Consider the following 16272-nt stretch of genomic DNA (forward strand, 5'->3'; position numbering starts at 1 on the left):
ACAGATAGACAGAGACATTGAGTAACATGGGTCTGGGTGCATGAGTGCTTTTCCTGCATTCGTAGCTACAGATTCTGTTAATAGGTCTCCGAGTTGTCAATCTGTCCCTGTGTCTTACTGATAAGAATTTCCAAAGTGGCAGCTGACATGCCCCATCTAACCTTTAGCTATCATGTGTTTAAGTTTTCATAGTTCTGATATAAGACATGGGCACCTGATGGTATCTGATCTGCTGAATGTTCAACATCATTTGTTGTTTTTGCTGTTAGAGCCAACATCACTTTCATATGAACAAACCAGTTAGGTGTAGGAGTAGGCCACTCAACCCCTTTGATTCTGCTTCAATATTCAGTCAGATCATGGCTGATCTGACTACTCTACATTCCCACAGAACCCCAATAACTTTCATCCCATAGCCCCACAGGAAGCTGCTGAGTAAGATAAGGGCCCCTGGTGTTAGAGGCAAGGTACTAGCATGGATAGAAGCTTGGCTGTCTGGCAGAAGGCAGAGACTAGGGATAAAGGGGTCCTTCTCAGGCGAGTGTGTTCCACAAAGGTCAGTGTTCGGACCACAACTTATCATTTTATATTTTAATGATCTGGATGAAAAACTGAGGGCACTCTAAGTTTGCAGATGATACAAAGGTAGGTAGAGGGACAGGTAGCATTGAGGAGGCAAGGAGGCTGCAGAAAGATTTAGACAGGTTAGGAGAGTGGGCAAAGATGTGGCAGATGGAGTACAATGTGGGAAGCTGTGAGGTCATGCACTTTGATAGGAAGAATACAGGCATGGGCTATTTTCTAAATGGAGAGAAGATTCAGAAATTGGAAGTGCAAAGGGACTTGGGAGCTCTGGTCCAGGTTTCACTTAAGGTAAACTTGCAGGTTGAGTTAGTAGTTAGGAAATCAAATACAATGTTTTCATTCACCTCGAGAGGACTTGAATGTACTTCTGTACTTCTGCGGCTTTTCGAGGCTCTGGTCAGACCACATTTATGGTATTGTGAGCAATTTTGGACCCCATACCTCAGGAAAGATGTGTTGGCCCTGGAGTGGGTTCAGAGGAGGTTCATGAGAATGATCTCAGGAATGAAAGGCTAAACAAATGAGAAACATTTGAGGACCCTGGAACTATACTCAATGGAGGTTAGACGGTTGGAGGGGAGGATCTGATTGAAGCATACAGAATAATGAATGGTCTGGGCAGAGTGAACAGTGGGAAGAGATTTCCATTGGCAGGAGAGACTAGGATCCGAGGGCACAGCCTTACAGTAAAGGAAAGACCCTTTAGAATGGAGATAAGGAGAAACTTCTTTAGACAGAGAGTGGGGAATCTATGGAATTTATTGCCACAGAAGACTGTGCAGGTCATGTCATTGAGTATATTTAAAACAGAGGTAGATAACTTCTTGATTGCCAAGGGGTCAAAGGTTACGGGGAGAAAGCAGGAAAATGGGGTTGAAAAACCTGTCAGCCATGATTGAATGGCGAAGCAGACTCGATGGGCTGAATGAGTTGATCTGCTTTTATGGTCTTATAGTCTTGTCAAGAATATATCTACCTCTGCCTTAAAAAGTTAAATGACTACTTCCACAGTCTTTTAAGGAAGAGTTCCAAAGACTCTTAACCCTCTGTAAGAAAATTATTCTTTCCTTCTCTGTCTTAAAAATATGTGAACTCTTACTTTTAAACAGTGGTCCTTAATTCTCAATTCTTGTGGAAGAAAGTAAACATTATTTCCACATGCACCTTTGTCAAGAATCCTCAGAATTTCAAATGTATAGATCAAATCACCTCTTACACGTCTTAATGTATTATCTTTAGTATAGCTTGTAACATTTTTCATATAATAGATGTTAAGCTAACTAGCCTGTAGTTTCCTGCTTTCTGCCCAACATTTTTGAACAAGGAAGATATATTTGTTATTTTCCAATCTAATTGAACTTTCCCTGAACCGAGTGAATTGTGGAAAATTAAAGCTGAAAATGTGTTGCTGGAAAAGCGCAGCAGGTCAGGCAGCATCCAAGGACCAGGAGAATCGACGTTTCGGGCATGAGCCCTTCTTCAGGAAGGGTTTATGCCCGATACATCAATTCTCCTGCTCCTTGGATGCTGCCTGACCTGCTGCGCTTTTCCAGCAACACATTTTCAGCTCTGATCTCCAGCATCTGCAGTCCTCACTTTCTCCTGTGGAAAATTAAAACCAATCATCAACTATCTTGCTAGCCATTTCTTTTCATGCCATCAAGGATGTTGCAGGTACTGAGTTTTGAAGGATGAAGTAATGGGAGACAGTGTGAGGGGAAAAAACTTTCTTCAAATCAAGGAGGACTTGGTGTTGGAGCAGGCAATCTAATTCTCTATGCAGGCAGAAATAAGGGTCCCAAAATGGAATTGTCACCCTCTGGAATGTCCATCAAAATGCCAAAACAGTGGGAATCAGTATTATCAAGTATATGAGATTATACAGGAAGTGGTTCTAAACCGAAATACAAAACTGTCCTCTGTTTATATGTGTGTTGCCGTGAGTGCTGTAAATGTGGCAGTTTGAAGCACTAGAAAATATGACTTTGAACCCTCCAGCCTTTTGGCTAAGTGCATGTTGTTGGGAGTTTTTTTGCTTTGAAGTCGAAGGAGGTTTTCCCCATATTTTACGAAACCCATTTAATTAATTGCTGACCCCACCCTCATGACACCACATCGTAGTTCTTCTCTATCACTCAGCAAACCTGGAACAACTTGCTACTTTACCAAATCTCCTGGAATTCACAATATCTCTGTACAACGCCATCTTTCAAATCATACTGTGCAGTCCACAGTTATCCTGCATGGTTCTTGGCCTGGACGTGGTAAATAAGGGGAAATTGGTACACTTTTTTGTTATAGGCACCTGGATGCTCTGCTGGATGGGGTGGTGCAGAGTTAGAATAACCTCTCCGCCTGCCCCCTCAAGGCCAGCAATGGAGGCCACAATGCCACACCATTGCCAACCTGATCCAAGGTCAGTGCAGTCTCAGCCATCTGGAAGACAACAGAGTTGGGAAGAATGTCAATGGCCTTCTTCCCACTCTGCTATGCTAAATCCTGCCATATCCTCTTTAGTACTTCACACTCATTCTCTCTCTACTACTGTATGCACCTCCCACCAAATCTCTTGCCACAGCACTCTCACTATAGCTGCAACATTTTCCCACACTTGCTTTCACCCCAGTTCCTGATATCACTGAACCTGCATGCCCTCAGCACTGCTTACTCACTCGCAGGGCTACAATGTGCCACCTGCACCAATAACTGTGCCACCCATTTTCAGCTCCTTTAATGCTTGCCTGTCTCTCATTCCAGGAGGAACACAGCCTACAATAGGGCAGAAAGTCTCAAGGTGGGTGATGAGCTGCCCACCTGTTAAGTGGAGACTATCCTGACTCAGACTGCCCTGAGTGACTGACTGTGTCTAAACCGTTGGACTGGTGTCAGAGTCTGCCCTTGGCTTACTGTGCTGGTAACCTCTGACCAAATGCTACCTTCCTTGACTTGACTGAGGACTGTTGACATCCATGACAAGCCTCCTTCCTTTGTGTCTGCACGAAACACCAAGGTAAGACAGAATTAATGTGAGCCTGTTTGTTTTCTGGTGGAGGAGGGAATGTTAAGCAAAGCGCAATAAGGCAAGGAAAGGCAGGAATGCGGTGAGCATCAAGTAAACTCAGAATATGGAAACAGTATAACAGCAAGGCAACAGGCAAAAATGTAGCCTAGCCCATTCCTTGAGCTGGATGTGTGTCCCTGAATATACAGAGTCCTTGCTGCAGCTGTACAGTTGTAGTTGCTGGTGCAGCCCAAGGTTCTGCATTAAAATGCAGGAGTGTTCTGTAAGTAGATTGAAGATGTGCCGTGAATGTTCTTAGAGAATGGCACATCTTGGATGTCAAACAGGCTGGTGCCCATAGAGCATTCTCTGAGGTGTTGGTGCCTGGTATCCAACCTGGAGATCCTTCAGAGCAAGAAGGGGTTGAGTTGAAATTGTTTGGTATCTGCTCTGGCTTTCGTGTCAAGCATCTCTAGCTTGTTTGGCACATCTGCTAAGATAGGAAGCAGTCTATTAATGAGGCAAATGTATCACTAATACTATGTTTAAAAGGCTATAAACTCAGTCAGAAACTCAGCACTCTGCTGAACAGATACAGTAACTTCTTCCTGACCTCGAAATACACCTTGACAGATTTCTCGTGCAATTCTGTCACAAATGTCACAAGGATAACCCTACAAGATTTTGCCTATTGTAATGCAACAGCATCTTTATCACCTCGGAAACAAAGAAAGCTTTCTGCAAAAGGGAAATTTCCAGAAAAATTAAAATGTGAATCAGCAATCATTTAACAAGGAATGGGAAGCAACAAGGAAAAGGTTCAAGTTAAAGATGTGGAATGAAAGGTCAAGACAACATTCCTAGGGGGATAAAGAGTGTCAAAGCTGATTGTGGACCATCTACTTGAAGGTGCAAGAATCTAAAACAGAGTCTGAACTCAGCACAGGTGTAGTTGTTTCAGCAGTGATAGACAGCTTACCATGGTTACAGTCAAAAAGGGTCAGAACAGCAATCATGAAACTTCAAAATCCAGGAGTCACCTTCAGTTGCTGGGGACATCACCACAAAGCTCAGTCGCAGAAGGCAGAATGTCAGTGAAACATTACATATACTGAAGAATCAGAATATATTGGTATTGAGTAGAATTCAACTGAATCTCTTTAAAAGAATGAATACTGTCCTTCAAACTGAAGACAAGAAAGAATTTCGGCAAGAGTTTACCGAACTATTTAAAGGCATATTGAACCAGGATGATGGTGCCAAACCATCTCCTTGCAAAATTTAAGTTAAATTGTGTGATGCAAAGTCCAGTCGCATTACCAGTGACACAAATAAAATAATGGTGCTCAGGTCTAGTAGCTTTTGACAAGACAAATGGAGAACTACGATTGTGTGTGAATATCATTCTGTTAAATAGAGGAATATAAAGGGAAATCTATCCTATTTCATTTGTCAACTCTAGCTTGGCAAAATTGGTCAGATGTAAGTTTTCACAAAGCTGGAGGCCAACAGTGGGTTCTGACAGCTTCTCTTAAACCAAGCATCAGATTGCTGACTTTGGCCAGTATCGTTCCAGCCATCTCCCATCTGGGATCTCCTCTACATCAGACATTTTCCAAAGACCAATATTTGGTATCCTGAAGGCAAAGCGGGCACCATTTGCCATATGGATGAACCTGAGTGTGTGGAACATGACCAAAGGGTCAGGTATGTGTTAAAGGCACTAGAGAGAGCAGGCCTTGCACTAATGATAAATATCAATTCTCTAGAACAACATTTACGTTCCTGGAACACATCCAAGAAAAATCATCACAGCAGATCCATGGAAGATAAGAGCCAGCAGTGAAGGTTTGGGACCACAGTGTGTAAACATTGTACAGTACCTCTTTGGCACGGTAAATTAAATTGGGACATTTATCCCTAACTGTGTCATTCCTCAATCTATAAGAGAGTATTTTTTAGAAAAGGACCAGAAGTGGAATTGGAGGCAAGAGCAGGCTTCAGCATATCAAAAAATATGGAAGAAGCAATGAGGGTTCTTAATATATTATTACTACTTGGGAACTGGAGTTCTCAAGTGGAGGAAAAATGGATTTTAGTTTTTAACTCTATGTACAGCTGAACTGCTTTTCTAAATGGTCAGAAAGTTATTTTAAACAGTGAGTTAACAACAGCATTTAAAAGTAGTCATGTGATGTAAGCTAAATGACCAGCAAACATACAGGAGGTAAAATTTGTAAAGGTGTTTGCTGACTTGAGTTTTATAACCAGCAAAGAGAGGGGGTGAGGGGGAGTGTGCGTGTGTGATGAACAGGTTGAGAGAGAAAGGACCAGAAACAGGTTCTTTCAGAAAGGAGAGGTTGATACCAGCAGAGGCACTGTTAGTGGCAGGGTCCAAGAAGCTGGGGCTATGGGTAAGTCCTGGGGTGCTTAGAAATCTCTAGGTAAGAAAAAACAGTTTCAGAAGCAGAAAGCTACAGAAGTATCAAAAGAGAAAGACATCTTCAAAGATTGTTGAAAACATGAGTTTAAGGAATCCATGTGAGCTGAGTTAGCAGTTTATTTTACTGGTCTCAGTGAGAGAGACATTGACAGAAGGAAATAGCGTCTAATGAATGTTAAGCAGTTTGCCAAAAGGAAACCATTGACAGCTGTGCCAGCTGAACGAGAGGCTTTAGTGTGGAGGCAGGAATGACTCCTCACCTATACAAGGGAACCTCCATTATCCGAATGAGATGGGCAGGCACTATTTCGTTCGGATAATCGATTATTCGGTTAATCGATTAAATGCTTTTCCTCTGGGGCTCGGAGTATTTAAAGAATGCTCCCCGTTCAGGAGACTGCAACAGCACACAGCACCTGAGACTGTTTCCCCAACGCCGCCCGGCCTGAACTCGGTCCAACACCGCCTCCCAGCACAAAGCGCACGAGACCCAGACCCCATCACTGCCACCACCTTCCCCCCCCCGCCCCACCTCCAGAACCCCATCCAACACCGCCCCCTGCCCCTCCAACCTTGCCCCCCATGTCCGAACCCCATCCAACACTGCCCTCCTCCCCCCATCATCGCACCCTGACCCTCAACCCCATCCAACACCACCCCCAGAACCCCATCCAACACCACTCCCTGCCCTTCCAAACCTGCCCCCCACCTCTGAACCCCATCCAATGCCACCCAACCCTGTCCAACACCGCCCTCCGCCCCCAGCACTGCCTCCTGTCCCCAACCTCATCCAACAACGCCCCCTGCCCCCAACCCCACCCCCGCATGCCATCCAACACTGCCTCCCACCCACCGCCGCCCCTCAATCCCACCCCCCTCACCCACCCCCCAACCCTGTCCAACACCCCCCCACCCCCATCTCCAGGGCAGCTGGACTGTACACCAACAACAAGACTACTGCTGCTGCTGCGTTTGTGGTTCAGTGACTGACATCTATGGTTTAAAAAGCTTAATGTTTACCAAGCCAGGTTTAACTCTGGGATCTGATTTGTCCAGTGTTACTATCAACTGGGAGTTTAACAGAAATAAGTTATGTTTTACTGATGCTTTAGCACATGACAATCCCACTTTATGCACTGTCGTAGCCACAGCAATCTTACTAATTCAAATCCAAACTAATAGAACACGAAAGCCAGTTGGTTTTATGTCAAAATCTTTGTCAAAAATCTTTATGTCAAAATGAAACAGAAGCACACAACCATAGAGAAGGAAGTATTAATGATTACATGGGATGTGAAAAGTTTGCAGACTACTTTGTGGGACTGAAATTCAAGGTCAAGATGGACCACAACCTTTGGTAACATGCTTGGGCTCAAAACAAATCTCAGACGTACCTCTCTGCATTCAAAGATTCAGACTTAATCAAGTGAGATGCAGTTATAGTGTAGTTTATATTCCAGGCAAGGCACAAATATTGAGCGTAGGAGTGAACCAATCAAGAAAAGGTTATCCTGTTCTTGTCGAAACAGGGTCTTATTCTACAGCTATAACCAACACTTTACCATCTGAGGGCAAAGTTCAACACTTTTGTACAGCTCAAAATCTGACAAGGAAAGTACAAAGGTTGGGAAGACTCTGTCTGCAATGGTGGTCAAAATAAAGCTGAGCAGACCAAGTGCTGAAAAGGTACCACAGGCAAAAACGGCACTTGGTTTTGGTGGAAGGTTTATTGGTGTCACAGCCTTGGAATGATTATAGCCATAGATTGATTATAGCCAATTCAAAGTGAAGAGTAATCCCACAAAAACTCCACAGGGGCCATCTAGGTATCGCAAAGTACAGAGCAAGAGCACTGCTATCAGTGTGGAAGCCAAGCATTTCGGAATAGACATGACATTAACATTCTGTCATCCCAACTGCGTGCCATACAGAGCCAAGTGCAAACAGACCCAATTATTTTAACAAGATTTTGCAAAAGATTATCAGAAAAGCCAGCAAGACATTTGTTTGATTTTAGAGGGGAAATGTATCTAATCCTTGTCAATTATTATTCAAAATGGATTGAAGTGGCAAGGCTTTATTCAACCACAACAGACTCTGTGATCAAAGCACACTGAAAACAATTTTTGTGATACAGGTTTCCAGAATAATTAGCAACCAACAATTAACTTATTGATGCATAAGAATCTAGACTTGAAATTAGTGTGATTCAGTTACATAGCAACATTATTGAATAATAGGTATTCACCAGGAGAATTGTTTAGGAGTGGACATTAAAACTGGATATATCAGTTTTAGAACAAAACTCAGACCAAACATAACCTTTCAACACCTTGAGAGGGTAAAATAGCTAAAGAAAAGCCAGTGCAAAAAGCAGCAGAGTTGGGATAATTCCAAACATGGGAAAAAAAAACCTGAAACCTCACAGCCAGGGCATAAAGTCTGGCTAAAAGAGCAGAAGTCAAAAGCCATGTTCATCAAACAAACAGACTGATGGAGATGCTTTATTGTCAGAACCCTGAAGGACTTTCAGGAGGCGTTGATCTTAGCCAAGCCAAAACCAGTTCTAGTTATCACAAAATGTGGAACACCTCTCTCAAGACTATATCAGACCATGTACAGGATGCTACAGCTATTCCAGTCATGATCTGTGTTCATTCTAAGCTGCACAGCCATGCAGCCACTCCGAGGTTCCACCAAGCCAGACACACCGATCAGTGTGATTGAAATGCCAACACATTGACTTCCTGTTTCAGATGTTGCTGCCATACAATGGACCTTGGAGGTCTGTGCACCATAAAACAAAATTAAAGGGAGTTTTGGCCATGACACAATACCCACATATAGGTCGAACTAAAGTGAACACAATTGGACTGTCCAATCAAAATTTTAACTTACCTTGACCTATGAGATTTAGACTTTGACAGGAAATGGGGTGATGGAGATAATGATGATTGTGGTGGTAATGATAATAATAATGATGATTATGAAAACAATGTAAGGAAGTAAATCTAAACCATTGTAGAGAGGGACTTAAGGGAAGACATAGTATGATGTAATTCATGTAAATCATGACAATATAATTGATCACATGATTGACAGCAATAAAAGGAAAGGCATCCTAATCTAGGATGCGCATGTCAAGAGAAATGTTTAGATACTACCCTGGAGAGTTGTATTTGATAATCTACTATGTACAGATGTAAATAAAGGAATATTATTGTACATAAGGAGTTGGGAGCTTTATTTAGAGATGAAGAGCAAGCAGTGTCAATACACTATATGTACAGACACCACTAGTCTATGATACTCCAGAGCAGTATTTCAACATACAGGTAGCAACATTGGCTTAAAGCTACAGATATAATTTAAAAGTACTTTTAATGATGGCAAGTTAATTTATATTGTGTTAGCTCAAGGGAAATGATCTGGTCTCAGTTCCAGAAAGACCTCATAGATTCATCATATTTACATTAAATAATTTTATCTATTATTGTGCCTCAAGGTATTGAAGAAAACAAAGCTACATCTGTAATTTAGTAGGTTTTAACCCCAAAATACAAAAAAAAATCCTTATTTGCTTACCAAAAATGATAAGCAACAAATGTGGCTATTGAACAAGATATATATTATGAATCCTTTTAATTAATAAGTTGTATAAAGAAATAAATTACATTCAGTCTCAAGTGAGTTTGATTTCTGTGAAAACTAGATTCACCACAAATGTCATCTGCTGTGGAATCTCACATGTTGTACCTGAGAGATTGACATTGCAGCAGCTCACTGTCCTTAAAATATCTTTCTTTAAATTCATAGTAGAGTTAACTATACTCACTTCAGTAATAAATAAGAACATCTAATAATTGTACTAGTGCACAGAGTTAGAACAAATTCCATTATCTTTTTAACTTTGATTTGCATTAGATCCAGGTTTTTCTAACTTTAATAAAGCCACTATTATAATTATTTATGGAAATTTATTTCAGATGATGGTGTAGAATGGTTAATGAGACAGAAACTCAGCACTGAAAAGATGTGCTTTCTCATCACTACAGGCTAGAAATTAGTTGGGGGCAATATGAACACTTTATGTATTTAGATAACATTCTGTCTTCCTCTATTTTTCACACCAATATTAACTTTGTAAGTTTTAAGGAGATTAGCTAAATGCTTGACAGGCACCTGCCAGATGAACATACTCATCTACTAATATGGCATCACTGAATTCTAATCTTACATCTAATTTCTATCGCCTATTTCTAACTGTATTAGAATTAGTATTTTCTAATAGTTTGGTTTTTGCAGGTATGTTTTGCATTGGGAATACCTCAGTATCACTTCACTAACCCACAAAGAGACTTCAAAAGAACTTGCATCAATTGTTAATTTTTTTGCACTTAGTTCTTAAAATAACTAGCTGATTAAAACATTGCAATATAGTATATTAAACTGATAATTTCATTTTACAGAAAATAAAAGAGCTAGAAGAAAGAATTGAGGCACAAAAAAGATTGATAAAAGAGATGGAAGAAAAGGTAAAACCAAATTATTCTGGACATGGAAATGCAGCAATAGATTAAATGTTTAATTTTTTATTGAATTGGATAGAATATCTATTGGAAAATCTTACATAAAAGTCAATGTATTTTAATACAAGATTTAGAGCAGAAATTATTAACTCGTTCAATTATTCATTTTGTGAGAAAGCTCCAGCTAATGTCTCTTTGCCAATTAAAATCCTTTCAATGTTTCTTTGCCAGTGACTATTATATGAATATTGTAAAATATAGAAATTGAAAATCTTGCAGAAGAGATGATGTATCTTGCTTTAATGTTTTTGTTGTTTATTCCCTCAATGCTTAATATGGCAGATGGTTTTTATTTCAGTGATTTTACTTTGGTCACATTTCATATGGCTTAAATTCTTGTTTTCTGTCTGTTCTTCCCTATCTCCTTTCCTGTTCATTTTCAGTTTTTGTTTTTGTTTTTATTTTTTTCTTTAGCTTTCATTCTTTGGTCGTAATTCTTCCAGGCAGTCGGCAAGGAAGGTAAGGTTTCTACTTTAGTAGAATATTTTTCATAAACGGGACATGAAGTGGATGTGCATGCACATTTAAAACCCAAACCAAGTGGACTAAAAACAGTTATGATCGGGATACTGCTTGGTTGCTTATTATACTTTGTCAAGTCATGGTCAGCTTTGTTGCTGCATTTCTAGCAGTCTTTATTTTAGTTTGAAATGTATAAGGATTTTAATTCATTTGAACTTCCAAGAACATACTTTCACCCGAAAGTTCTATTTGATTGTCATATTTTACTTCAGAATGAAGATGGAAACAGGGCTGCCAATGCTCACACTGTTAAATAGTACCACTGTATATACAAAACACTGATAATGCTAGCACCCAATGAAGGCAAAAAGACAAAATAAATAAAGTTACTTTCTCCTTAATTCCAACCTCCAATTGATTTTGTTGAATCACTGGACATATCTAACTGACCCTGAAAAAATGACCTGTTTTACAGAGGAACATAAATTTGGAAAAGAGCAGTTCTAACCCTTGAGCTGTTCCCAAAAGTCAGAATTCTAGCCTCACTTTATTTCCAATACCCTTCAACAGCCTGCATAACCAAAGATATTTTAACCTACTCCCTTGAAATGAGAAGGTCCTCCTATTCACCATCTGTAATATTATGAGTTTAAGCTATACTTATCAATTCTATACTTCAAATTTGGAGATATGTTCAAATGTGCAGTGTATCAGAGATAGGACAAATGCATTATAGCTTAATATGTCAATCTGTGCTTCTTAGAGTAAAAAATACAGGTATTGCATGATTAATAAATTCTCCTTATGGTTTATGCATGTTAATTTACTGAGGGCTAATCTTGCATGCCTCTTCGTCTTTTCAATATTGAACATCACAGTGAGATGCAATATATTTTGCAATTTCTTCTAGATCCTTCTTTTCTTTAATTTCTTGTAAATTGTTCCATCATTTTCTAGTACACTCACTATTAGATCTAATTACTGATGTTGTGTCTCTATATATTAAAAGACATTGCCCTCATTTTGTTCCAATTTCCCAACCTGTCAAAATCTATTTGCAACTGGTAAGTTTGTTCGCTATAGATTACACCTTTACTTCAAGCAATTTGCCCCCACCCAGCTGAAACCAATAGCAAACATTGAGAGCTTTGTTTATACTGCATCCTCTGAACCATCCACGTAAAATTAAAAAAAACATTACAATTTCAATGCCTGTGATTGTCTACTGCTCAACTTCTTCCAACCATTCTTCATATCTCTGACTCGACCAATCAGTTTGATATTTTGTTACTGTTAAAAAATCATAGGGATCGATTATATCTTCAGCTCTTAGACATAGAATGGATGGGGAAGGTTTTAAAATGGATAAATGATCCAGTCCACCAGCTGGTGAAACTAGTATTCTACCCCATTAATCATTATTTGCAGATCATTTAACGTGGTGACCTGAATTTGTCCTGAAATCACATTTTGGTTTTGCATCAAATTACACTGGATAGAAGCACTTGTTCATTGAATGTTGATTAATTTGTTTGAATGGCCACTTAATTTTAAAATTGGAAGTGTTATTTGTATGAAATAAGCTGAACTGCTGAGATGATTATTTTCGGTTAAGTCTCTGCTAAGAATCTGAATGTTCCTCTCACGCAATGTTTATTTTGGATTAAATTCAATATTCTCAATGTGTGTCAGGAATTTTAACAAGTCCAATGAGTGTAATAAAGATGAACTCACATGGAGAGTGTTTAATCAGAGAATCAACCATGATAAGATAGTTAGATTTTCTTTGGTGTAACATATAGTACTGAATATGATTAATATTCTCCAATTTTCAGAGATTATTGTTTTTAAAGTAATAGTCCACCCCTTTTATTGAATTCTACATTTAGACTCCTGAAAAAGTGCTGTCAAATGCTGACAGAGCAATGTATCTCATTGTTTATAATTTCACAGTTGAAGCAATAATTTATCTTTATAGTTGTTTTAATCAATATGTTCACCATGCCCTGACTTACATGACAGTGTTACAGCACACCTCTGGAGCTGGTGGAGACATTCTGATCCAGACGTAGCAAAATTGCCACTGTGCTACAAGATCCTTAGTTCATTTTTGTAACCTTTGTTTAATGGATAAATGTTTGCACATCAATGACCATTAAACTTTCCCAATTACAGACTATAGGACCCTAAGATGCAACAACAAAAATGGGTCATCGAGTGTATTCTGCCATTCAATGAGATCATGACTGAATTGGTAATTGTAAGCTCCACTTTCATGCCTTATCCTCATAACTTTCCCTCATTGATTAAAAATCTGTCTCTCAGCTTGAATGTACTTAGCAGCTCAACCTCAATAGCCCTCTGTAGTAAAGCATTCCACAGACTGATTACCCTCCTAATACCTGTTTTAAATGGGTAACCCCTTACTTTAGATTATACTCTCAGATCCTAGACTGTCCTAGAAAGGGGAAGAAATCTCTTCACATCCATCCTGTCAAGCTCTGTAAGATTCTTAGATGTTTCAACAAGATCTCTTCTCATTCTTTTAAATTCCAATAAGTGCGAACCCAAATAACTTAACCTCTTCTCATAAGAAAATCCTTCCATTCCCAGAATCAACCTAATGAACCTAGATTGTCTCCAATGCCAGTGTATCTTTTCCGAGATAAGGGACCTCTGGGTCAGAAGGTCTTGTTTCAAGTCCTACCAGCTCTGAAGGTGTGTTGTAACATTTCCATATCATTTCAAGATATGGCAAACATATTGATTAAAACAACTATAAAGATAACTTATTGATTCAGCTGTGAACTTGTTTACAATGAGAGATATATTGCTATGTTTACAGTATTACAGGGGTGGTCTGACTAGTGCCTTGTGTAGTCTTAGCAAGATCTCAGCATTTTTTATATTCCTACCCCTTTTAAATAAAGGCCAATCATCCATTTGCTTTCCCAATTACTCAATTAATTTGTATGCTAGTCCTTTTGTGATTTATGCACAAGGACTCCCAAATTGATAGGTGCTGTAGCTTTCTGCAGTCTTTCCCTATTTAAATAATATTCAGTTCTTGTACTTTTTGCAAAATACATAACCTTATATGTTTCTACATTACATTCCAACTGCCAAGCTTTCACTTATTCACTTGACATATCCATTTGCCTTTTTTGACTCTTTGTGTCATCCTGACCACTCACAGTCCCACCTATTTTTGTCTCATCAACAAACTTGGTGACAGTAAATTCATTTCCATCGTCTAAGTCAATAATATATTGTAAGTAACTGTGATCCCAGCACTGATCCCTATGGCATTCTACCACTTACAGCCCCAAAATCAGTTCACTTCCCTCAATTTTTGGAAAGTATAAAATACCAAACCAAAGTTACAAAAATCCGATCCTGATCCTAAATCTATGTAATTATTACAATAATTGACAAATAAAGACCCATAACAATGGAATTTAAAGGATAAAAACTATGTTTTCAAAATGCCTTGCATTCTCTGATTCTTTACTTAAACGTCTGTACATACTGTATATAGTCATGTAAAAGTCAAAGCTTTGAGACTATTTTTTAAGGTTAAATTTATGGAGTTGACTATTTGATGGATACTACTTTTGAGAAGCAGAAATTCATGTTATAGTCCAAAATACCATATCGTTAGCAGAAGCTGAATTGATCTCTAAGTGAATAAAGAAAAAAAAAATTAGCTATGGTAAGTACCGGTTAAAGACAATAGAAACAAAAACTGAACAAATAAGCTTTTACTTATACACACTTTCTTTCTCCAGTCTCTCACAAGTTTCTCCGAAACACAAAATTCACTTGCTGCTACACATTAATAACGTCAATAACTTTCACTTTAAAAGTGGCTGAATTTTCTTTTTCTCTGGAGGGTATTTTTACACAAAATGATGAAGAAAGTTCAAAACCTCAACTATGTATGTGGCTGTATTCCATGAGTGCTAAAGGGGAACTAAGCTCAGCTGAGCTGCGCACAAAAGGAGGTTGTCATCTGGCTCCGACCTGATGTGCTTTGAACTTTCACACCAAATTGGTGTGAACTGTACATCAAAACACATGAAAAAAATTCATTTCCTCACTGTAACATTTACGTCCAGGATAATACCTTGACTCACAAATACTGATCTATTATCTGTGAAGAACTATGGTTGATTTTTACACAAGATATATGGAAAACCCCAGATGTTTTGGTGAAAAATAGGGGGTTTAGGTGGGATCAACTTTTACTCGAGTATATATGGTATGTTTTCTGAGAATTTTGACATGATTGAAACATATCTCCTAAGCTTAATAAATTGCATCAGAAATGATTACACATAAAAAAAAGATTAATTGCAAATAAGGAGATTTAGGGTGTCTCATGCTCTTAAAAGATGCTGAATAAACTATTAGAGTACGTCTTCTCATAATATTAGCCATAAATATCGCTGTGGAATATGTTCACTGGAACATGCCATACTAGTCTCCTTCTGGGTTGATCTAAAATCATCTTTTTATTTTTAATTCTCTGCAGTCAATATTTTAAATTATTTTCAACAATGGCATTGACCTATCTTGAATCAGGTCTACTTTAATATTTTTGAGTAGGTCCTGACAGGCATTCACCTGCAGTAGGTTCTCGTCCTACTCCATCACCACTACCTTTGGTTCCCTGCAGATTTACCCTTGACTCCTTGCAATGCCCTTTCCTTGATTCCCCATTTTCAAATGTGCGCTGATGACACCCAGCCGTATCTCACTAGTATGTCTCCTGACTCCTTCACAGTATCTAAATTATTAAAGTTAAAGATCACACAACGCCAGGTTATAACCTGATGTGATTTTTAACTTTGTCCATCCCAGTCCAACACCGGCACCTCCAAGTCTAAATTATCAAACTGTTTGTCTGACCATAGTACAGGATGAGCAGAAATTCCCTCCACTAGACATTGGGAAGGCACAGCTACTCTCTTTGATCCCCACTGCAAATTCTATTCCATCGTTGTGGACTGGCTTCCTCTTTCTGACAAGTATTTGCTTCTGCTTAGACCCTCACTATCTCATTTGACTTTGAGACATGCTTCCTACCAATATTTGTCCTAATGCTAATTGCCTATTTCCACCTTTATAACATTGCCCAGCTCTGCTCCTGCCCCGTGTGCTGCCTGAAACCCTCTTTGGGATCTCTTCTA

General features: G+C 39.1%; 1 protein-coding gene across 18 annotated transcripts in view; it reads left to right on the forward strand.

Moving 5' to 3' along the window:
• Nucleotides 1-16272, forward strand: part of jakmip3 (Janus kinase and microtubule interacting protein 3) — a 383498-nt gene that overhangs the window by 275732 nt on the left and 91494 nt on the right. For 11 of the 18 annotated variants that reach the window (XM_072557642.1, XM_072557643.1, XM_072557644.1 and 8 more), the window contains 2 exons: nt 10499-10564; nt 11033-11077. In XM_072557642.1, the coding sequence (XP_072413743.1) occupies nt 10499-10564; nt 11033-11077 (111 nt within the window). Of the gene's footprint in view, nt 1-10498; nt 10565-11001; nt 11078-16272 lie in introns of all 18 variants that reach the window. The other 7 variants (XM_072557654.1, XM_072557655.1, XM_072557660.1 and 4 more) reach the window with 1 other exon arrangement.

The sequence above is a fragment of the Chiloscyllium punctatum genome, chromosome 38 (genome assembly GCF_047496795.1).
Source record: "Chiloscyllium punctatum isolate Juve2018m chromosome 38, sChiPun1.3, whole genome shotgun sequence".
NCBI lineage: Eukaryota > Metazoa > Chordata > Chondrichthyes > Orectolobiformes > Hemiscylliidae > Chiloscyllium > Chiloscyllium punctatum.